This window comes from Sminthopsis crassicaudata, chromosome 1, assembly GCF_048593235.1.
Source record: "Sminthopsis crassicaudata isolate SCR6 chromosome 1, ASM4859323v1, whole genome shotgun sequence".
NCBI lineage: Eukaryota > Metazoa > Chordata > Mammalia > Dasyuromorphia > Dasyuridae > Sminthopsis > Sminthopsis crassicaudata.
In genome coordinates this window covers 172,925,774-172,950,688 of record NC_133617.1, presented here as the reverse complement: position 1 = coordinate 172,950,688, position 24,915 = coordinate 172,925,774, and the positions used below count along the sequence as shown (strand labels likewise).

At 34.2% G+C, this 24,915-nt stretch overlaps 1 protein-coding gene across 2 annotated transcripts in view; it reads right to left on the bottom strand.

Annotated features, from left to right (window-relative positions):
* Positions 1-2,614: 2,614 nt before the first annotated feature.
* Positions 2,615-24,915, bottom strand: part of SYCP2L (synaptonemal complex protein 2 like) — a 63,000-nt gene continuing 40,699 nt past the window's right edge. For both annotated transcript variants that reach the window (XM_074271561.1, XM_074271571.1), the window contains 12 exons: positions 24,606-24,654; positions 20,557-20,707; positions 19,814-19,863; positions 18,629-18,752; positions 17,921-17,991; positions 17,688-17,757; positions 13,300-13,407; positions 8,552-8,640; positions 7,111-7,202; positions 5,967-6,066; positions 5,807-5,865; positions 2,615-2,711 (listed from right to left, as the gene is read on the bottom strand). In XM_074271561.1, coding sequence (XP_074127662.1) covers positions 2,687-2,711; positions 5,807-5,865; positions 5,967-6,066; positions 7,111-7,202; positions 8,552-8,640; positions 13,300-13,407; positions 17,688-17,757; positions 17,921-17,991; positions 18,629-18,752; positions 19,814-19,863; positions 20,557-20,707; positions 24,606-24,654 — 988 coding nt within the window. In that variant the 3' untranslated portion in view covers positions 2,615-2,686. The remainder of the gene's footprint in view (positions 2,712-5,806; positions 5,866-5,966; positions 6,067-7,110; positions 7,203-8,551; positions 8,641-13,299; positions 13,408-17,687; positions 17,758-17,920; positions 17,992-18,628; positions 18,753-19,813; positions 19,864-20,556; positions 20,708-24,605; positions 24,655-24,915) is intronic.

The window sequence follows — 24,915 nt, the reverse complement described above, 5'->3', positions numbered from 1 at the left end:
CATAACCTCAAACTGAAGGAACACCTTGACTCCTACAGGATTCTGTAAGGATGCGATTCCTGCAAAACAAGAGAAGGGAATTGTAAGGTCCCTTTAAATGGGCGGCGCCACAGTGCAATGGGAGATTGAGTGCCCCAGGAAGTATTCTCTGTGGATATTAGGACTTCCCTGTGGGTGGGATCTTGGCCATACTGAGATAGCTTCGTAATGGGTGATGGCTCTCTCGCTGATTAGCTGTGTGTGTGACCTCACAGGCCCTATATAAGCCCACTGCAGACGGCAGTCGCTCTCTTTAACCTGGAGCTCTTTAACCTGGCTCCCTAACCTGGGGTAGCTGAGCCAAGCTGATGGAGCCATGAGAGGTAAGAAGTTAACGAGTCAGGGCATTATGTGAGTAGGTATAATAAAGGCTTTTAAGATTACACATGGCTGTTCTTGAGTGCACTACCGGTTATTAAACTATAGATTCAAGAGATCGTGGCCAGAGACCTTTGAAGGCCTCAGAGGAGGCGAGCCGGGTAGAGTTGACACTGCAAAGGTCAGTGGTCAAAGGTACTCTGTTGGGCCTAGGACAGACTAGTAATTGTAACTGCCAGGAGGGCATGTTACAAAAAACAATTTTATTTCAAAAATGTTTAATTAAAATGCAGATTAAATTACTTATAAAGTACAAAGAATTGTCTATAAACAAGCTTTAAAGGGGGGGAGGTTATTTCAACTAGTAAATAGTAAATTATTCAAAGAAATATTGAATATATTGATACAAAAATACCCCCAACAGATTATAGCATCTTTTATAAGCAGTAGATGCAAGCAATGCTGTTTATTAGGAAGATTCAGAAAAATAAACTTTCAAATATAAGCTTCAAAAGATACATAAAAAAGGCAAACAGAAAAGAAAAATCTAAGAGATTCAAAAAGGTTAAAGTGTTTACATTCCTTCATGGGAGAATAATACTTGTAACTCTTAAAAAAAAAGCCTCTCATTATTAAGACATTTAGAAGTATGCACAGTCAGCCACAGGTGTGAATATGATGGGATGATTATCAAAATATAAAATTAGAGATGAGAAAGGAATTTACTGGAAAAAAAACAGGAAAAGGACATATATTCTTGTAACAATTCTTTTTGTGGTGACAAAATTGGAAATTGAGAGAATACCCATCACCTGGGGAACAGCTGAACAAGTTGTATACTATTGTAATAGAATACTATTGTGCTATAAAAAATGATGATGCTCTCAGAAAAATCTGGGGAGACTTACATAAAGTAAAATAAAAAGAGGAAAACATTGTATATAGTAACAGCAATATTGTATGATGATCAACTGTTAATGATTTAGCTATTCTCAGGAATACAGTAATCCAAGACAATTTTAAAGGACTTGTGATGAAAAATCTCCAGGCAAAAAAAAAAAAAAAAAAAAAAAAAAAAAAACTAGTAGAGTCTGAATACATATTGAAGCATACTTTTTTTAAATTTTCTCTTCTTTTTTATTTATTTTCTTTTACAATATGACTAACATGGAAATATGTTTTATATGACTACATTTGTATAAACTATAACAAATCACCTTTTGCTGAGTAAGGAGAATTTGGAATTCAAGAAAAATTTTAAATAAATGTTTTAAAATTGTTTTTATATGTAATTGGGGGAAATAAAATATCAAATTTTTAAAAAGGGAGATTTGGAGTCAGAATTTTAGTTCACATCCTGTGAATTTCTTGAAATTAGGGACTATCTTTGGCCTTTCTTTGTATCCCCAGTATTTGGCACAGTGCTTGGGACTATAGTAAGAACTTTGTTGTTTTTCAGACATTTTTCAGTAGTGTCATACTCTTTGTAACCCTATTTGGGGTTTTCTTGGAAAATATACTGGAGAAGTTTGCCATTTTCTTTTCCAGCATATTTTGCACATGAGAAAAATGGGGCAAACATGGTTAAGTGACTTACCCCGTGTCACATAGTTAGTGTACAAGACCAGATCTGGCCTAGTTGAAACTTAGTAAATACTTATTGACTAACATCCTTGCTCTTCCAATTTCTGAAAGAAGTGTTTTGACATTATGATCATTCAAATATTTAACTATGTAAATGATTTCATATGCTAATCTTCACAGAATTTTTTTTATTTTTTTCTATTTTGAAAATTACTTGACTTCATTATGTCAGTTTTTTAAGAATCAAAACTCACACCTGATGGGAAAATGAAAAATGTTCCAGATGAGAACCTTTCTAAAATCTAGCACTACAACGTTTCCCTCTTATTTTTCCTTCATTTTCCAAAATAAAAAGGTTTAAATTTACCTCTAAAATAAATTTTAAGAATACATGGATGAAAATTAAGAGCAATGGAAAAAGGAAATAAATAACTTTGGCAGAAAGGAAAGCAGATTTTAAAAATTACTCATCATTTCAACTCTTTAAAAGAGTCTTAAAGTTGTTGACTTTATGAACATTCATTCTTTTGACCAAAGTAAGAGTTTTGTGGATAAATAACTAAAAAAAAAATCCAATTTCAAACCAGTGCAATATTTCATGTTCAGTTCTATTTCAAATAAGTCAGCAATGGAAATAGAACAAAATGGTGGCAACACCAGCTACTAACAGCTGCAATGTCAGTGCATCATTTATTTAGTCAAAATTATTTAGTCAAAGAGAAGAGAGTGATCAAGCCATCTTCATTCATCTTTTCCTCAGGTAGTTTAGTCTGTGGTAGGAGAGAAAACACAGATGCAATGAACAAAGTCTGACACAAAACCGCACTTCTACCCAATTCCCTTTAAGAATTGAAATTTTAAAAAAAGACATTCCCTGCCCTAAGATACACTATAAGATCACTGAGAAGTAATTGAATAGTCATAGAATGGGAATTCTATCATTGTGGACCAAATAAATGTGATCTTTTCCCTTTTCTTCTGAGTTCCTTCAAAACTATAAATGGCCAAGTATTTATTCCCAAATCTAAAAGCTTGTCTTCCAATTGGAAAGGAAGCCTTTCCTTATCCTTCTTAAGTTCTACTCCCTTTATAATTTATCCTGTATACACATTTGTTCTTTCCACATCATGCCTTTCCCCTGTGGTATTCTTGAATTTGTGGATTGGCATCTAAAATTATATGAGAATTTGTAGGGAGTTTTGCAGAAACTGTAGATGGCACATGAAGGTCAGCAGATGACAGAGTCCATGATCAAATACTTAATCCAAATTTTACAATAAGGTAAATGCCCCATTAAAAAAGAAAAAAAAAATCAGACTTCTCCGATACAAAGGGAAGGAAGGCCAAAAACTTTTATGTGTTTTTTTCAGATCATAGACAAGCCACACTTCTTCATCCCCTTGATGTGTCTTTAAAAATGGAAATAAAAAATACTTGCACTACACCTCTCACAGGCCCAGGGGAAGGAAAGCACTTTGCAGAACTTTAAAGTGCTACAGAAATATTGAATGAAGAGGCATGTATGGACCATTCTGGCTGCTAGTATTAGAGGATACAAAGAATCCTAGGTTACAGGAGCATCCATTTAAAGTTAAAGTAACTTTAGAGGTCATCTAATCTAACTATTTCATTGTGCAGATATATAAAATGAGGTACAGTAAGGTTAAATGCTCAAGGTCACAAAGTGGCAGCACTGCCATGCCAATCGGGAATCATGGATTCCAAGCTGGAAGAGACCATAGAGATCATCAAGACTAGCCCCCTCATTTTATAGGGGCAAGCTGAGGCTAGCAAAAGTTGGATGATTTGCCCAGGGTCATACAGAGTTTATAAATGATTATGGTACAAGTTGAGCTCAGGTTCTCTGACTCCAAATCCAGTGTCTTGTACCATACTGTTTCTCAAACAAAAGGAACAAAATACACAATTCATGCCCTTGAAAATTTATAATCTTAATTAAGACAGGTAGAATGGGAAAGTCTTGCTAGTCATAGTAAAGTAGGATCTTAAATAGAGCATATATAAGACAGTATTCAGTACCTTATTAGGAATTGTCATAGGGAGAGAGGGAAAAAAAAAGGCATGATAGAACTTTCATTTGAAATTTCCTGCATTGCTAGGCTAAGGTTTAAATAGCATTGCACTCTACAACTTCATTCCTTGGGGAAAAAATTCATATATCCCCAAACAAAGCAATGTATGTACTTACTCTGGAGTTATAACATAAAAGTGATGTTATTGTGATTGAATGAAGTAGTGTGGAAAAAAAATTTGGCAGTCTCATTTTCCGGATTCACAGCCAGTAATTTACCCAACCACTAGAATATATTTTTAATGGAGTGTTATAACTCATTGAGATTAAGTAAAAATCTCAAGTCAATTATAGTTTCCAATGGCTTTTAAAAGCATCTTGTCTAAAAATAACTATTTTAGTAGCCAGAATTCTAATACTGTCAGATATTCAAATTTTTAATTTGTCCTGAGGATTAGTATCAATGAAGGGAAGCATTTTTGAATCTTCAGAAATCTTCTTTAAAATATTACCCTCTACCACATTTCCTCAAGGTAGTTTTTTTTTTTTTTCTGAACTAATTTGGGTAAAGAATTTCAAGGGTCAGGAAACTAATCATTCCTGAAGCAGCTCATATTGTTTGTCAAGTCTAGCCCAGAAGGCTCCCTAGAAAGTGCCAAGGGAATAGCGATTTGTGCTGGAGGAGTTTTGTGTTAGCTGTATTTTTTGTGTGTCCATAAGATTTTATCCATAATATTTTTATGGATATCTTTTGTAAAATTTTACTGAACTTTATTTCCCATTATTTTCCCTTCCCCTTCTCTAGTACCCAGAGAGCCATTCTTTATAACAAAAAAAAATAAAATAAAATAAAATAAAATAAAAAAGAAGGGGGAAACAATGTAGCCAAACCATCACCTCTGTCTGACAACATATACAATATTCTACAGGTATATTCTCCATTCTCTACAATTTTGAAAACTATCTTTACATATATTGGGAAAAATAAAACACTTCAGAAAAAAAAATTAAAACAAGGCAGCTTAGATGGTACAGTAGATAGACTACTGGCCCTGATGTTAGGAGAACCAGAGTTCAAATCCATCCTCACTCAACACTTACTAGTCATATAACCCCAGGCAAGTCACTTAACCCCACACCCGATTGTCTCATCTAGAAACAACAAAAAAATAAACAAAAACATAAAAATGTAATTGGAAAATATTCAATAAAATAAGTAAAAATACAATGTATATATATATATGTATATATATATATAATGCTCATTTATGTTTTCTAAATCAATAGGCTGCCTTCAGAAATCTGTTTTCTACTTAAGTTTGACATCACTGCTGTATTGCATTGAACTAAGAACTAAGAAGATTTAAATTTGAATCCTATCCTAAGATACTTATTAATTGTATGACCTTGGGCAAATTACTTAATGATGATAACTAGCACAATTATAATGCATTCAAGTTTGCAAAACATTTTACAAATATTTTCAATATACTGAATATAATATCTCAATATACTGAAAACAATCCACAGAGGTAGGAGTTATTATTATACCCATTTCACAGTTGAGGAAACTGAGACAAAGGGTGTGTCAGGGTCAGACAGCTAGTGTCTGACATCAGATTTGAAATCAAGCCTCCAAGCCCGACTTCAGATCCAAACTCAAGAACATGCTCCAGAAGCAGGAATCTATGCACTAAACCACTTAATTGCCATGTCAGCTTTGTCCTTCCCTGCTCTGTATCTCAATTTCCTTATCTGTAAAATGAAGCAGAATTCTAGAACTATGACTCTGATTAAAATTATTGAACCTAAAATAATGCTTTAAAAAAATACCTTTGCATTTGTAGATCGCAGAATGAATTTAGTTTGGTGGATTGTTCCTTCCAAACATCCTAAAATTGATGCAGAGAAGAAAAAGTTGCTATTTAATATTACTTTCCCTACAACATAAGTAGATAGATCTCAGAGAAGAGGAAGACAAGCAAAAACTTACCAGGATTTCATTCTCAAGATCTTTCAGAGCTTGAACATCTCTCTTAAAGTTGTCCAATTTTTGAAGAATGCTCTTATGGAACTGTTCTATCTTATCAAGCCTGATTTGTGAGGGGGGAAAATTCAAAAAATTAGTTATCTGAGGAGTTTGTACGCCTTGAGAAAATAGACTACTCTTCCTGCTGCAGGAGATAATAGTTCAAATAGTTACACATATTTTGGTTTGTCATAAAAGTCATATTAGTTTTGTTTTTTGTGTTTTTTTTTTTTTACTCTCTGAAAGTTATTTACCTACAAATGGAGCATTTTGACATTGGGCCAATCATTTTCAAAGGCTTAATTTTTCATAATCCAATTGATAGAGGATAATAAGTGGGGGGCAGTGGTTTACAAGAGCTAGACTATAAAGGAGAACAAATCCACTCCCAAATTACTTGTTCATTTACATCCTTCTCTAACATTATCTAATATTGTGTTTGAACACTGAATATTTAAATGTCTTGTTATCAAAACTCCAGTTCTCCATCTACATCTATTAGTAGAAAATAGATTTCTATTAGTAGCTATCCCCTCCTTCTTCTACTTGAAGCCCATTTCAAAACTTATTTGTAATAAGGGAATTGTAGACCTAAAAAGATGATGGGTTTGATCCATGAATCACAGGTAGATAACCATTATATGTAGCAGTTACCATGAAAATGCGAGAAAGAAAGCTTCTAGCAAACTGGATAGATCCCAAATGTCTGAGACTTGTATAAGATTGGTGTAAAGCAGCCATAGGACCTGTGATTTCATTGATATAGGGAACTCCTAAATGAGGAAATTCCCTTTGCTAAGGCAGCCTGGAACCTCTTCTGCAATTTATAAGAAGTTCAAAGACTTGCCCAGGGTCACACCATCATAGTATGTTAAAAGCTGGGCATGAAAGAAAAAAAAAAGGGGGAAGAAAAAAAGAGGGGATGGAAAAACAAAAAGGAAGAAGGGAAAAAGAAGAGAAGAAAAATCTATGTGGCTACTACCATGTGATACAGGTAGGGCAAGTTTCCTTAAATTTCTTAAGTTTCTTTTTGCTTTCTTTTTCTTCACCACTTAATACAATAATCACTGCACTTCTAATGACCTTGTTCAATTTAATGATTATTTACCTACATTGATGTATCTGGTTTAAAAGCATGGTTAACTTCTCAGATGCTTTCATAGAATTTTGGAAACAAACATCTCTTTTCTTGTTCCTAGACTGAATTATAACCAAAAAGTTAATTAGATTTACATAGATTTCATTGAAAACAAGGATTCTGGAGCAGAGGGAAGGTAGAGGGATTAATGTGGAAACTGATCGATAAAATATATGAAAAAACTCTAAGCAAGATATGACTAAAAGCACCCTATTTTCATTTAAAAGAATAATGTCAAAATGCTAATTGATGACACTATTGATTAGTGAGGACAAGAACATATGGCAATAAGTCTCACATTCACTTCATCAGCATATGCTGTCTTAACTTATATAATTTTCTTAGTGATAACATTTTAACATTGGAAGGGACCTTTGAAATCATCCCCAATTCATTAAGTTAAAATGCTAGCAATATTCTGAGTTGCTTTAAAGAAAAATAGCAAAGGTTTTAAAAGATTGCTATAATTGCTGACTAATAGTTTGGCCATTTATGAGACAAGGCCAGTTGATTACCTTAACTGTTGCTATGGACAAAACCTTTAAGAAGCAATGAAGCAAAGCCTTCTGTCTTAACACTAGATAGAATATAGATAACACTCTATATTCAACTTTCTTGATTACCTCAGCTGCTACACCAATTTCCCTTTCAAAATATTTTTGTACATTGGCTCTATTTTGTGAATACTTATTTTTGTATACATTTATTCTACTAGAATGTAAGTTCCTTGAAGATAGGAACTGCTTCATTTTTGTCTTTATCTTTTAATCCTGGAACAATACCTGAACTATACAAGTGCCTAATAAACGCATTGCTTAATTGATTCTAAAAGGGTACAGAAAATTGAAGTTATTCATACTGCATGTAATCAGAGCATGAAATCCCCATATAAGCAATTTTTTACAAAGATGTAAGTTGCTTTTATACTTGGTTTCCACTTCTCAGACTTCCTTTAAAATTGTCTCATAACTAATTTTCGTAATAATTTCTCTTCTTATTTTACTACATCGTCTCCTCCTGAATAATATTGGTTTTGCATTTTCTAAACTTTTTTTTAAACTAGCACACAGTCATCCATTCTTATTAACTTAGTCAGAATGACTGCAGTGTTAATGAGGACATGAACAAGAGTTTACAATATACCTCCCAAGTCTCCTAAAAGACAAAAACACTGGTTATTAGAGAGACTGTATGATTCTGTATATGAATCAGAATAAGTCTATTATTCTTCTCCTTCAAACTTAGTGACATTCAGTGAAAAGAGAGAATTAGTCCTTATGAAATAAATTGAAATTGGTGGTCATTCAATCACAGCAACCTACTCTCTTACTACTATAACATGAGATTATGTCAACCTCCACTAACTCATACTGGAGTAGTGAATTCACCAAAGTGTCAAAGTCAATATTACCTTAAATCTTTTCTTCAATTCTTTAATAAAATTTTCAAAGGTAGAGATGACAGGAGACTCTCCCAGATTTTCTGGCATAACCTGTAAGACTAAGTATTTCTTAGAATAAGCTTAAAGACACTTTTAACTTGTAAAAAAATTGCATTAAAAACAAGTAAACATTTGCTAAACATCTACTCTGTGCCTATTACATAGCATGGCCCCCAAACATAAATCACGATTAGCTCAGTGATCAAACAAGGTTCCAGAGCACCAAAGACAAATTCTATTATTCTTGACAGAGAGCTGATGGATGCAATATACAAATACACATACTTTTGGACAGATTTTTTGGACTGTATTTTTTACAAGTTTTCTTGGGTTTTTTTTTCCGATACTAGAGATGGAAAAGAAAAATTAATTTAATTTAAAAAATTAAATAAAAAGTCATGGAACAAGATCTACTCTGAACTATGTTGTCATTTGTTGTTCTTCAGTCATCTCAGACTTTTTGTGACCTGATTTGGGGTTTCTTGGAAAAGCTACTGGAATGGTTTGCAATTTTTTCTCCAACTCATCTTACATGAGTAAACTGAGGAAAACAGGGTTAAATGACATGCTTCATACAGTGAATAAGTAAGTGTCTGAGACTGTATTTGATCTTCCTGATAACCTCATTCCATTGTCTTTTCTAAAATTGTCTTCTCAAATATTCCCACTCAAATACCTTTAGTCTCTCCTTGTTTACTGCTACTTTCTTCTGTCTATAAATACATTCATTTCTCTCTCATCTCAAAAAATCCTCATTTGGAGAAAAATTACAAAACACTTGCCACAAAAATAAAATCAGATATAAATAATTGGAAAGACATTCAGTGCTCTTGGATAGGCCGAGCAAATATAATAAAGATGACAATACTCCCCAAACTAATCTATTTATTTAGTGCTATACCAATCAGACTCCCAAGAAACTATTTCAATGACCTAGAAAAAATAACAACAAAATTCATATGGAAGCATAAAAGGTCGAGAATTGCAAGGGAACTAATGAAAAAAAACTCAGAGGAAGGTGGTCTAAGTGTACCTGATCTAAAGCTATATTATATAGCAGCAGTCACCAAAACCATTTGGTATTGGCTAAGAAATAGACCGGTAGATCAGTGGAACAGATTAGATACAAAGGACAAAAAAGGGTACATCTATAGCAATCTAATCTTTGACAAACCCAAAGATACCAACATTAGGGATAAAAATTCATTATTTGGAAAAAACTGTTGGGAAAACTGGAAACTAATATGGCAGAAATTAGATATGGATCCACACTTAACACCATATACCAAGATAAGATCAAAATGGGTCCATGATTTAGGCATAAAGAGGGAGATAATAAATAGATTAGAGGAACAGAGGATAGTCTATCTCCCAGACCTGTGGAGGAGGAAGGAATTTATGACCAGAGGAGAACTAGAGATCATTATTGATCATAAAATGGAAGATTTTGATTACATCAAACTAAAAAGTTTCTGTACAAATAATACTAATGCAAACAAGATTAGAAGGGAAGTAACAAATTGGGAAAATATTTTTAAAAACAAAGGTTCTGACAAAGGTCTCATTTCCAAAATATATAGAGAACTGACCCTAATTTATAAGAAACCGAACCATTCTCCAATTGATAAATGGTCAAAGGATATGAACAGACAATTCTCAGAGGAAGAAATTGAAACTATATCCACTCACATGAAAGAGTGTTCCAAATCACTACTGATTAGAGAAATGCAAATTAAGACAACTCTGGGATACCACTACACACCTGTCAGATTGGCTAAGATGACAGGAACAAATAATGATGAATGTTGGAGAGGATGTGGGAAAACTGGGACATTGCTGGTGGAGTTGTGAAAGAATCCAGCCATTCTGGAGAGCAATTTGGAACTATGCCCAAAAAGTTATCAAACTGTGCATACCCTTTGACCCAGCAGTGTTACTACTGGGATTATATCCCAAAGAAATACTAAAGAGCAGAAAGGGACCTGTATGTGCCAAATGTTTGTGGCAGCTCTTTTTGTTGTAGCTAGAAACTGGAAGATGAATGGATGTCCATCAGTTGGAGAATGGTTGGGTAAATTATGGTATATGAAGGTTATGGAATATTATTGCTCTGTAAGAAATGACCAGCAGGAGGAATACAGAGAGGCCTGGAGAGACTTAAATCAACTGATGATGAGTGAAATGAGCAGAACCAGAAGATCACTATACACTTCAACAACAATACTGTATGAGGATGTATTCTGATGGAAGTGGATATCTTCAACATAAAGAAGATCCAACTCACTTCCAGTTGATCAATGATGGACAGAGGTAGCTACACCCAAAGAAGAAACACTGGGAAGTGAATGTAAATTGTTAGCACTAATATCCCTCTGCCCAGGTTGCATGTACCTTCGGAATCTAATGTTTATTGTGCAACAAGAAAATGATATTCACACACATGTATTGTATCTATACTATATTGTAACACATGTAAAATATATGGGATTGCCTGTCATTGGGGGGAGGGAATAGAGGGAGGGGGGGATAATTTGGAAAAAATGAATACAAGGGATAATATTATAAAATATATATATATATATATAATAAAAAATTATTAATTAAAAAAAATCCTCATTTGATCATAATGTCTCTCCTCCCTTTTGCAACTAAACTACTTGAAGGCCTTTCCATTAGGTGCCTCTACTTAATTTCCTCTCTCTTAACTGAAAGAGCTCTCTCCAAAGTTACCAATGTTTTTGCAAATCTCATTATTCTTGATATCTCTGTAACCTCTTCTTGATAGAGAGTAGAGTCACAAAAATCCAGAAAGAAAAAAGACTCTCTTGGTCCCCTTACCTGTGTGAGTACTGCTTCTTAGTATCCTTTGCTGAACTTTAATTTGGCTCATACCTGCTAAACCTCAAGATGCTCCTCAAGACCCTTTCCTGGTATTCTCATATATTATTTTTCTATACTATTTTGCTTGGTGATTCATTTAATCCCATTGATTCAATCATCTCTATGCAGATGATTCTCAGATTTTTTTATTCATTATTAACCTTTCTCCCAGGCAGAAAGATGGCACAGTGGATAGAGTGCCCAGCTTGGATTCAGGAAGATGTCTTCCTGAGTTTAAATCCAATCTCAGATGCTTAATAGCAGTGTGACCCTAGGAAAGTTACTTAACTCAGTTTGCTTCAGTTTCCTTACACATAAAATGGACTGGAAAAGGAAATGGCAAAACTACTCTAGCATCTTTGCCAAGAAAATCCCAAATGGAATCATAAAGAGTTGGACACAACTGAAATCAATGAAAAACCACCTCTCTCCCAATCTCTGATTTCCTATCTCCCAACTGCTGCCTATTAGGTATTTTGAAATGGATGTCCCATAGACATCTTAAACTCATGTCCAAAATCAAACTCATTATCTTTCCCCAAAAAGTTTCCCCAATTTGTAATTTCTTTGTTACTGTCAAGAGCACCAACCATCTCATATATGCTCAAACTTTAACTCTTCATTTAGCATATCCAATCTGTCACCAAATCCTATTGATTCAACTTTGACTATCTCTCTCCTACATATGCTGTCTATTCTGACACTGCTACTGCTCTGGTACAAGCCCTCATCACTTCATACCTGGTTTATCTCAACAGCATATTGGATGGTATCCTTATCAAGTTTCTCTCTAACCCACTCAGCTATTATAATGATTTAATACATTCTAGTATTATCACTTAATATATTCTAGTGACTCCTATCACCTCTAGGATAACATATAAAATCCTATATTTTTTGGACTTTAAAAACTTCCATAACTCTCCCCACTACTTTTCCAGTCTTTCAATATTTTTCTTCCCTTATTGTACTCTAAATCTAGCCATGCTGGCTTTTGTTGTTCTATATAAAAGATAATCTATCTCCACACTTGGGACATGTTCACTTGCTGTTCCCAATGTTTGGAATTCTCTCCTCTGTTATCTTTATCTCCTGGATCTTCTTATTTGTTGAAGAGCCATAAAAAAATTCCACCTTTTACAAGAAGCCTTTTCTAATATCCCTTAATGCTAGTTTCTTTCCTTTAAGATTAGTTACAAATTTTGTATTTGTTTTTATATATGTGTATCTTCTGTCTCTCTAGATTTTATCACTATTCCATAAAGTCTGTACACTTCCCAGCTTTTTGGATTCTTTTTCTGTGTTATCTTTCCCTATTAATTTATATATATTTTATATATATGTATGCATATCTACACAAAAGTATGTAAATTGTTTACATATACATATATGTATGTATGCATGCATGCATATTGCCTTTACATAGTAGTTTATAGATTGTCTCTATCATTAGACTCTGAACTCCTTGAAAGCTGGGGCTGGTTTTGGCTCTCTTTGTCTCCCTAACATTTAAAACAATGCCTGGTTCATAGAAAGTACTTAATAAATGTTTAGTGACTCAACTTTCTATATCAAAGTATCCCTCTCTGGCCTCCTCAGCATCTAGCACATAAGCAGCATGTAATAAATGCATTTTCATTCATTTTTTCATTTCTTTTATAATAAGCAAGCCCTAAGCAAAACTTTAAAGAGTAAAGTATATTTTCACAACTATAACCTCCCCTCTCGCACTATCCTTGCAGTTCATTAGTCATTCACATTGGCCAGATTCTGATGTCAGCCTTTTTACACTCACAATTAACATTTTCCCTTTAACTTTGCTACATGTACAATGTTACCTTCAGGTACTGTGTTTTCTTCAGGCATTAAGGCAAGAGGGGAAAATGATGTATGGTCGTCTTCTAATTTTCGGTGTTTTGGCTTTCTCAAAGTATGATCTGAGAAATCTAAAGGCAAAGAATGCTCTGTAAACATCACATTACCCCAAGGTCCAAGTTTTCTCCTTTCTGGAATTTAATAATAAATTGAACAACCACAAGACAAAGTATAAAACACTTCTTATTACTAAGGAGTTTCTATGGTTACTACTTTGCTGCTCTGTCAACTAATTCAAAGTGACCAAAGGAAATAAAAGCATTTCAAATGATAACAAAAGAGAACAGAAATACAGAAGTTATTTGTCCCCAGAAATTAGAAACATTTTGCAAAGCAAAGGTACAGCTTGAACTAGGAACATCTGTGTTTTCACCCTACAACATTCCTCTATCCTATACCACCCTTCTTTCATTGGTAAGTTCCTCTTAGAACCTCCATTTTGAGAAAAAGTACCAGGCCATCTATTCTTCTGTCTCTCTAGATTTTATTACTATTCCATAAAGTCTGTACACTTCCCAGTTTTTTGGATTCTTTTTCTGTGTTATCTTTCCCTATTAAAATGTAAGCTCTTTTCAGGGAGGATTATCTTTCTTTTTGCTTATATTTGCACCCCCAGCAATCACTGTAGTGTCTGCATAATAATTGCTTGTTAAATGACTAATAATGTTTAAAAAGTACAATCTTTTTAGGGCCAGCCTTAGGCTAAATCAAAATAAATACTTTCTAGGCCCCTTTCATTTTTCCTTTCCATTTCTTCACCTCTTTTTTTCTCTCCCCAGTCATCATTTTTTCTCATCTTAGAAGTCTACTTTCCAGGCTTTTGTTGTAGTGATCTCCTTAAGTACCTCCTAAGCTACAATTCATGTTCTGATCCTTTTCCCTCATTTAAAATCTGAAATATGCTCCATTTCCCCACTTACCCCCTTTGATAGATGGAACCTGTTTAATTGGAACCTGGAAAATGGAATTCAACACTTAGGTTTTGAGGATGGAATTCATTGGCCAGACCATACTTAGCAAGGATTTTATAAATGTTAGCTATTATTACACCAAGGCCAGTCCTACAAAGTCCCTTATTCTAGTACAATATATTACTACACTATAGTATAGTATAGTATAATTACATTTACTGATGAGGTTAGTGGCAGTTAGAGAGTTGTAGAAATCCCCTTTTGATCAGAGGTTCTTCATGAAAGAATTCATGAACCTGAAGAGTTTTAGATGACAAAAATGGAAGTTTATCATTGGATAGGAAGCCAGTTTTGCCAAGAGACTTTTTTTTAGTGGCAAAGTCCTATTAAGAAAATGAAGGCTGGCACTGAGAAGAGAATGCCTTTTCAGCGGACAAGGTCCTACTTTGGACATTCTGCAAAGTAAAAGGAAACCTATTTTATGAGCAACTCTTGACAGGGGATTGGGGCAGCCTGAGCTGATCATACCAGGATTTCTTAATTGAATGTAAAGTCTTTCCTGAGACTGTGACTTCCAGAAAGATCAATAGGAATTTGATTTGCCCTTGAATGGTATTGCTTATCTCCCTCTTGAGAGGATGTGAAACTATTTGGAGTCTGGATTTTTGCAGATTAAAGGGGATATGGTTTTTATGATTTTACAAGATTTTTAGAGTTCACTCAGGTCATACAGAATTCACTTGCATCAAAACCTCAGTTCGATAATGCCCTATCATCTATAAAATAGGATCCTTTCCACCACACACATAGGAGTGAAATCACACTATATAAAGGATCCTTTTTGCTCTTCACAAATGAAACTTCCTCAGATTATGATATGGGATAAAAATTTGGCTTCTAGGACCATTGGAACATTGAAAATAACAATGGGACTGTTTCCTAGAGGGCCACTGTAAAGAAAGTGATTTATCAATATGAATGCAAATCATTCCCTGGTACAGTTTCATAGATTTAGACTTGGGAAGGACCTCAGAAGCCACTGACTACAAACAGTTGACTTTAATCTGATAAAGTGATGACTCAGAGTCAAAGGGTAATAAATGGAAAAGCCAACATTTGAACCCAGATCTTCTGTTACTATATTCAGCACTTTCCCCCCATTACATTAATCTGACACTTTAGAAGGAGTTTTGATATGGAAGACAGATTAGGTTTATACAGATGTGGAGCAGGAGTTGTAGAGAAGCAAAGTGTGGCTTTGCCTGAGGAAATTCAGGTCTGACTATTTTGTTGGAGTATATAGAACAGTTTTAAAGGATGATCCACAATAGTTTTAACACCTAGAATATCCAGAAGTAGAACTGGTGACTTTAGGAAGAATTAGGTTCCATCAAAGTAGATGCCTGTCATCTTACTGCTACTGGAAATCTCAGGCATTGTGATCTAGGTTCAACTAAATGGCTCCTGAAAGTCTTTTTGACTATATGATTCTTCAGGAGTTAAATTCAGATCTCTGCTGAGTTCTAGTTAAACATTTCTGTTTAAATATCCTACTATAATCTTATGGCCATCTTGGTCAAAATTAGACATCACCATTTCCATCCCTGCATGTCACTCCCCAGTTAAGGTTTCCTCTTACTTTGCCAGTGTTATCACTATTTTCTCCAAGCATCTTTCCCAATCACTTTCTCTTGTCTTTAGCTAAGATTGTCTCCTTTATGTTTTTCCTTCTAAATGGCTCTTCTATCTCTTTCTTTTCCTCTGTTCCCACTGCTACCATATTTCATCTCTTGCACAGACTATAATAGCCTCTTAAATAGTCTCACTTATCTAGTTCTAAATGAAATCCCATAGTGATTATCTTCTAATTAGAAAATAAAAAGTTAATCAGTCAACATACTAATTCAGTCAATTAACTTAAGCCTTACTTCCTTAGTATCAATTTCCTTAACAATTTCCACAGTTTTACAACTTGCTTAGTATAACATTTTCTAAAAAGCCAAATATATCCTATAGATTTCTGAATACACAGAAAAGTTTCAGAGAAATTATATAATGGTTTTCTCATATATTTCTAGATTAAATCTCCTCAAAAAAAGAAATGAGATATATTTTAATTTTTCATCTCTTTCCATGCTCCCCTGTCAACAAGTTAGCAGTATGATATAGCAAGCAAAAATGCTAGTACATTAGGAGACGGGGAGTAAGCCTAGACCAGGCACACGTCTTAGCACCGAACTTCAAGGTATTGTCCTAAACAGAATGGATTACATCCCTAAGGTCCATTAGGATCAACAATACATTAAGAGTATCCCAAATATATCTACTTTCTTTACCATCCTAGGCAGAATGAACTACAAATTGAAGCCAGATGTCTGGATAGAAAATAAGAAATTTAATATGAATAAACTTTACTTTGCTTTATGAGGGAGTTTGGAGGAAGTGATTCTTGGATTGATTTTAGCAAAATCTTCCTTACTTTTAAAAAGAAAAATAGAGATGATTTGTGTTATATCTTTTAAATATGTGTTTAAAATAGGTATTAATGTGTTTCTATAAATGATATCTAACATGGACCTCATTCGTTCTGCTTTTATCATTTTCTTCCTTGTCTCCCTCTATTCATTCTCTTGAAGTGATTATCTTCAAGTATTTAAAAGGCTATATTGTAGAAGAGAAGTGAGACTCCTTATGCTTGGCCCCAGGGGACAGAACTAGGAAAAACATGTAGAAGTTGCATCAAACTATTAGAGGTGGTCCAAAATGGAATGGATAGCTTTGGAAGATATCAGGTTTCCCTACATCAGAGATCTTCAAGGATAGACTGCTGAATACTCAACAGGCATGGCTTAAAAAGGATTCTATTTAGGTGATAAATTATATACCACAGTCATTGAGGTCCCTTCCAACTCTGAAATTTTTAGGCTAAATTATGTCAAAGGCCTCTTCCAAAACTAAATTTGTATGGTTCTAGGATCCTTGATTGACTTTGGAATAATACAATATGTTATATCATGTGAACCTCATTATAGATATCCATATTTTGCAAATGGGAAAACTGAGGATTAGTAAACTTAATCATTTGATTATGACCACATACCCAGTAAATAGTAGTACTTGAATTTAAAAAGTTCTAGACTTCAAAGTCAAGGTTCTTTCCACTGTATCTTTTAGAATGAATAAATACTACTTGGATCAGAGGTAGTGAATTCACTCCTTTCTATGGCAGATAAATTTATTTTTCTATCCTACATTAAATGTCTAAAAGGTAATTGAAGTAAGATGCTAAAGAGATATCTAGTGGGTTCAAGTTAAAATTATGTGGCTTTTCATTATTTTTACATTTATCTCTGTGACATTGTCATTTCCCCTTTTCTACCAGGAAAGAAATATTATATTAGAGTATAAACATAGGAATATGTATATCACTTTGATTTTACCTGATACCTCCACATTTTGCAGTTTTCGCTTAAGGATGGTACTTTCCATTGATGACTCAGTTGCTTCAGGCTAAAAATAAAATTATAACAATAATAAACAAAAACCAGACACTATGAAACTGCCTCTTTTATGTTAAAAATAATAAAAACCTAGATCATGTGTTCCCTTAAAGTTAAGCATATGACTATATCAAAATACTCATATTGAGATAAATCAACAATATATATTTTACCTTTGATAAATCCTCAGTGACATCTGAGTACTCTGGGGAAGATGCATCACATAATGAGGATGTACTTTGGACTTGGGAGTCAGAGCCAAGAAGGAGAAAGAATAAACAAACTCATTGGGCAGTGATTTTAGGTAGTCAACAAATGAAAAGTTTTCAAATATTAACTTGCATTTTAGACAGAAGAAAAATTATTTTTGCTCATTTTTAAGGAATTAATGGCATGCCATTGTTATACAGACCAAGGGTAGAGGGTTGAATGGAGCCACCAAGTGCTACTTGACTTAATAGTTGGAAACTTATTATCACTGATTTTGCATCAATGTGAATTATATTCTCCTCTCTTTCCTTCCACCCACTTCATTCTTTTATTTACTTCCCATTCCCCATTCCCTTTCTTCTTTGCTTATGTCTGCTGATGGCACCTATGGGTCATGACAAATAAAAACAATAAAACTTTATTGATGAGAGGAAGAGAAGGAAAGCTCATTTTTACTTTCTTCCACCCAAACTGATTTCAAAGATTAGAATGGAAACCAAGTACCCTTTCTCCTGGCTGAGGATAATGGGATTATGTGAAAGGAAAACTTAATTTTATCCTTTCATTATCAGAAAATAATTTAAAAGAAAAAAGCTTCCCCTTTCCAATATATACACCAGCACTTCAATTAGGTATGACAAATGGGTAAAAGAACAAAGTTGGGGACATACGGGGCTTCTTCTTGGCAGAATCTTCTGGTGTTAGGAAGACTGTGCTACCTTGGACTTCTACCACAGGCAAGTTTGAGGTTTTGTTCTTGTTTTGCCTTGAGATGCTCTTTCCTACCGATGTAGGCTAAAACAGAATTGATTAGATTTTTTAAAATATCACCTTGATACTTTTTCATTAACAATAGGAAGTTGCTAGACCTTTACATCATCCTTCCAAGAATTTTGAAAACTAGGTTCCTATATATTTTTTTCAAATAAAATAAAAGTCCAGAATATATACCAATAATACAAATATCTCATGGCTAAATGTTTATCTCAATTTATATCTAGACCAAAGAATAAAAACAAGTTTATAACCCTTCTTTTCAAAATATATTTTATTTTTAATTCATGGAAGAAGCACTTTCACAACACAGTATAATAAAAAGGGATGATTGCACATGAAACTGCAAATCTACCATATACAACTTGTTATTCATTCAAATACACAACAGTTATCATATAATTTTGTTTTTTCTTCCTTCCCCCCAACCCTAGAAATAGCTACAAATAGACACAAATAGAGGTGTGTATATGTGCGTGTATACACACACATATATATGTACACAAACATACTATATATACATATACACACATGTAAATATGTATAAGATTGTTCTGTATATGTTTATATATACACATAGGTAAAAATCTTATATATGTATATATATATATATATGTAAATAAATACACACACACTTCTATTACTTTTTCTACTGCATCAGAAGTTCCAGGGGTTATTTAATAGTCAGAATTTTTAACACATTCAACATCCATTCTAAATGATTTTGTCATAAATCCTTTACAGTTTCTGAATAAGATAATGCTAAGTATACACAGGTACATGGATGAATTTTTTGTGTTTTTCGCATCCAAAACAAACAAAAAACCCCATACTAAGCTACTCTAAAAATCCACATGTAATAGTTTTGTTTGCACAGTTACTTCACCTTGACACAAGAACATGGACTTTTCCCATTTTATGATTTTATTCATCTGAGACTCATTCCACCCTGCAGATGAAACCTTTTATTAGAATTTGAAAGAAGGGATTGTTTTGTTTCCTTTTGTCTCCTCAGTGCTCAGCACAGAGTTAAAAACTTAGAAAGTGGTTCATTTCTGTTAAGTTGGAATACAGCTACTTACTTTGATCTTTTGGTGATCACTGCCACTACTTGGAGGTGACAATGGCAAAACTGAAAGGAAAAATAAGCCTCTAGCACATTGTTTTATTTCATAAGAAACAGACAAATCCCCAGACCTATTATTATAGTTCTTTATTTTTTATCACATTAACTCCAAATCACTCTTCCTCCCAGTTAAAAGTTCTCAATATCTGAAACTATTGTCCCAACACAATAGGGTCCATTCTATCCAAGCTGTACTTTATTGTACCATAAGTACTTGTTCTTGTAACTGTGCCGTATCTCATGCTTTTTTCTCCACCTCTAGAATTCCTATCAGTTATCCAAAACCTGTCCATTCCTTGGGGGCAACATCCTATCTGTTCCTCAAATCCTGTCTTGACTATGATAGCCTTAACTTTTCTTAATTTGACTCTAGCCAAATTAATCATGAAACATTTATGAAGTACCTACTATGTGCCAGGCAAAACCAGTCCCTGTCTTCAAGAAGTTCACATTTTAATGAGTGAGACAAGCAAGAATTATAGTACTTAGAGTTCTAAGTTGGATGTTACAGACTAATTATGTCATGCTATTTTTTCATGTGTTGAGCATGCATAAACAATTAGAGAAGGTGGAGACTAGGGACCTCATTATGTGTATCCCCTTTTAGTACCCAGCACAGTACTGAATACATACCAAAGAAATACTTGTTACTGATTAGCTTATAGTGGGTTTGTGGAGCAAGTAAAATTTTAAACTTACCTCTTAATTTACTTCTGACTCTTGATTTTTTCTGCTTCAAGTATGTTTTAAAGTTTTTTTCCTTTTGGCTGTTGATCCAAGAGCGTCCACTCCTATCACTGCTGGTTTCATAATTACTTTCAGAAAATAGATGTTTCCTAAAATCATTAAACTTAAAGACACAAGTCCAATATGAAATTTCAGAAAATTATGGTTAATATATCTATGGATTAAAACACATTACCACTACTCTCAAAGTGATGGCATTATTTTGTTCCAGATGTCTAGATTCTCTATTTGGTGATTTTTTTAAGGCAATGGCAGAAGAGGCAGGGGCAGAAATGAGTATCAAGAGAGCTATCTCCCTAAAAAGAGTTTTTAATCAGGTGGTTGTTACTATAAAACATGACTACATAACTGAACTGTAGTTAAACACTTTAACATTTTATATGTTCTTACTCCTCAAAAGCTGCATGAACAGAGCCTTGAGTTAAAAATTCTTCCTTTTAATGACAAAAAGAAACCCAAAGCTTAAAAATAAATTTTAGAAAGAAGGTATAGTCCTTAATTTTATGGAAAGAGAAAAAAAACTTTCTTTTCTATTCAGAAGTTTCTTGAAAGTTATATGCCAGCAATCTAAGATTTAGGATGTTAGCTTCATAGCAAGGTTACATTAAGTACTGAACAATCATCAAGAATTTATTAAGGACCTGACATGTATTGGGTTTTGTGATATATAAAGAATAAGAAAAAACCCTTTCCTTCCTTCGATGAGCTTACATTCCAATAGAGACAATTACTCTATGTAGGAATAAACAAGATACATATATAAAAATACAAGGTAACCTTATGTAAAATACACTAGCAGATGGGGGACCAGGACAGATCTCCTGTAACATGTGATAAACTGACTGAGTCTTGAAGATAGGGCTGCTAAGAGGTGAAGGGAGAGCATTTCAAGTATATGAAGAAGCAAGATAGAAATTTTTATATGAGGAAAACCATAATACCGTACTATAGAGGGGATAAAGTATAAAATACTAGAAGAATAGTGTAGTAGACACAGCATTCATCTTTCTATTCCTCTCTAGGCTCTCAGAGGCAGTCTTGTTCATTTGAATCCGTACTCAAAATACTGGTAAGTGGGAAGATTATAAGTGTTAGTGGTCAAGGTTTAGCAGTAACCCAAAGGGAAGAGCTAAAATTCAAATGACTAAACAATCTACTTCTTGAGCCTACCAGTGTGCCTCCCACTACAAACTAGCTGATTGACCACATTAATTCTTAAGTAGAAACATTTAAAAAGCAAAAGACAAAGCAAAAATAATACATTCCATCCATAAACCAAGGATACATTTTTTGACCAAAGCACAGTATTTAAGAGGGACACTTGGATACAAACATATAAAACCATAACGTGGAGACACATGAATGGGAAATGTATGTCTATAGTAACTCGGCTCTGGACTGTGGGTTTTGATATCTTATTTCCCTTAAAATCAGTTTGTATAACAGTTCATTGATAGGCAGGGCCACTCCTCCTCTGAGTAGCTGAGGTATTGCTAGACTCCTTCAGCAAAAAGAATAAATCCTAAACCCAACACGTACAAAACTTTTTGTAGGGCTTCTCCTTTGTCTGGCTATGAGGAATTTCCACCTTCAGAGAGTGGCAAAACAGGGAAAGGTAAAATGAATAGGTTCTTCCAACCAGCAGAGGCAAAGATTTCTCTTGTTTAAGACCTAACTGGAGGTCTCTCCTGAGATCAAACTCAATTTTTCTGAGATCTACTGAGTTTTCTCTATCCTATTGGTCCAAAATAGGGTTTCACTTCTATCTCATTGTAATCACCTAAAATTATTACTTCTGCTATGACACAATGAAGCAATATTTATTAGTCACACAATCATTTAGGAATCTGAATTTGCTACTATAATTTTCAGTCTTTATGTCAGTCATACATGAATCAGATACTAGACAAAAGTACATCAAAGCTCTCTATCCCGAATAATTGCCTTCTTGTTATGGGCTATTTCTTGGCTTTTCTCTCCCAACTTTCCTTGTTTGTGCCCCACTTCCAATCAGCTAAATGATCTATATCTAGAAGAAGTCAAGTTGTGAGGGGCTTTAAAAGCCAAGTGCATTTATATTTGATCCTAGTGGAGGAGAGAATGGAGTTTATTGAATAGAGGGGTGACATGGTCAGAAGTATTCCTAAGGTGAAATGTTTTGGCACCTATGTGGAAGACAAATTGAAGTAGAGTGGGACTTAAAGAGACCAGTTAGAAAGCTACTGCAATGATTCAGACAAAAACTGAAGGGGGCCTTCTGAACTACAGAAGTAGCTATGTAAATGGAGAAATCAAGGAGAGGATAGGCTGAAAAAATATGGAAACATAAGAGACACAATTTGGTGACTGGCTATGTGGAGTGAGAGCAAAGAGTCAAGGATGCCACTGAAAATGTCGTACAGACTGAATCTGTGTGACAAGGGTGATGGTACCTTCTAAAGTACAAAGAAGTTTGGGAGACAGATAAGTTTGAGAAGGGAAAATGAATTTTGTTTTGGGCATGTTGAGTTTGAAATGACTACAGGCAGGAGTGTTGTCCTGATCATTGAGTAACAGTCAACACTCCAGAAAAAATAAATATGATCACATGTTTTATTTGAATTAACATTTTAATTTTTTTTTTTCTGACAAGGCAATTGGTGTTAAGTGACTTGCCCAGGTTCACACAGCTAATATCTGAGGATGGATTTAAAAATCAGCAAGATGAATCTTTTTACTCTAGGCTTAAACTATCCTCAGTGCCATCTAGCTACCTAACCATAGTCATTTAACTACACTTAAGTCACTCATTTCTGTCACCAGAGGATAATATCCCTATGTTGAGGAAAGACCTGTTTTTCCTCCTAATCCCCACACACAAAGAACTATGTACAAATTGACACTAAAAAAGTCAAACACAGAGTTTCTGAACAAATATCTTTTCCCACTTCTACATTAAGTTGGGGGGAGTTATCCAAAGTTCAGAAAGTCAGTGTGTCACATATTCCAGAGAACAAGAGAGAAACTCCAGGTTACTTACTATCTGACTTCCCTCACTCCCATACTACAAAGGATCTGTGATCTAATGATTATAAGGAGAAATGTCTGGCATGCAACAGAAACTTCAAATATTTGTTCCTTTCCTCTTTTCCCTATAATGAGATCTTTGATTCTTTCATCTCCATGAAGCTGAAAAAGTCTGGCTGGGTTGGGACATATACCATTTGGGAGGCAACTTACTAATATTCAAATTAGATAATTTTATAAAGCTTCCCATAAAGGAATTTATCCTAATGCAGTTAGACTTTCTCATCTCACACAATTCTTGACCATAAGATCCCATAAACCCTCTGTGAAGGGTCCACTCAATGGATGGGAGGCCTTTTAAGATTCCATGAGTATTAGAGCAGCAGAATTTAAATCTAGTGCCTTTTCAATTATACCATGCTGCCTTCTCAGTCTAATCCAGCTTCTCTTTCCATCTTCTTCTACTCCAAAGTCACTTCTACCTTCTTACATTAAGAAGGCCATAAGGAAGCAGAATGCTAGAGTCCAAATATGGTGATTTTCTGCTAACACCCTTGATGGATGAACACAATTTTCTATACAAAGGATTATAATTCTGTTCTTGTTTGTTTCTGGCTTAATTAGATTTCACACAAAGCTTTCTGTAAACTCATTTGCTTCCTTTAAGTTTTTTTTTTAAATAATACTGAATGTACCTTTACATCATCCCTCAAAACTTGTTCCAAATCAATTTATAAACCACCATTGCATGTATTTCTCACTGTTTTTTGACCTATTCTAGTTTTAAAATGATAGAGAATATGAAGTGAAGAGATATTAAAGAAACCTTATGCTAAAAAACTCATTGCTTCCTTCCAAAATCATCCATTTGAAGCACATCATGACATATACCATTTTAAAAGTCATTAATTTTAGCACTCAATATGGCCTAGAAAGGGGAAAGCATACTCACTATATAAGTAACAGAAGTTATACTTGATATAAGCTGTACTTACCAATTTTCTTCCTCCTTGGCTTCTGTAACTGCTGAAAGCAGAGCTGGCCCTGGGCAAAAATGGTAAATTAAGAGTATTTTGCATTTTTTGTTTCCCATTCAGTATTTTCTCCTAGCTACTCAGGAGTCAAATTTTAGCTCTCCACCAAGCTTTAACTTCTCAGGGTAGTATCTATGCTTCATACCTTTTTAAAGCTTCTTATTATATCTCATTCTCTCAGACTCTGGGAGTACGGGAATCATAAAAAATAATCCATTTTCATATGTTGATAAATTGCACTTTGTGGGTGATATATGCATTTTAACAAAAA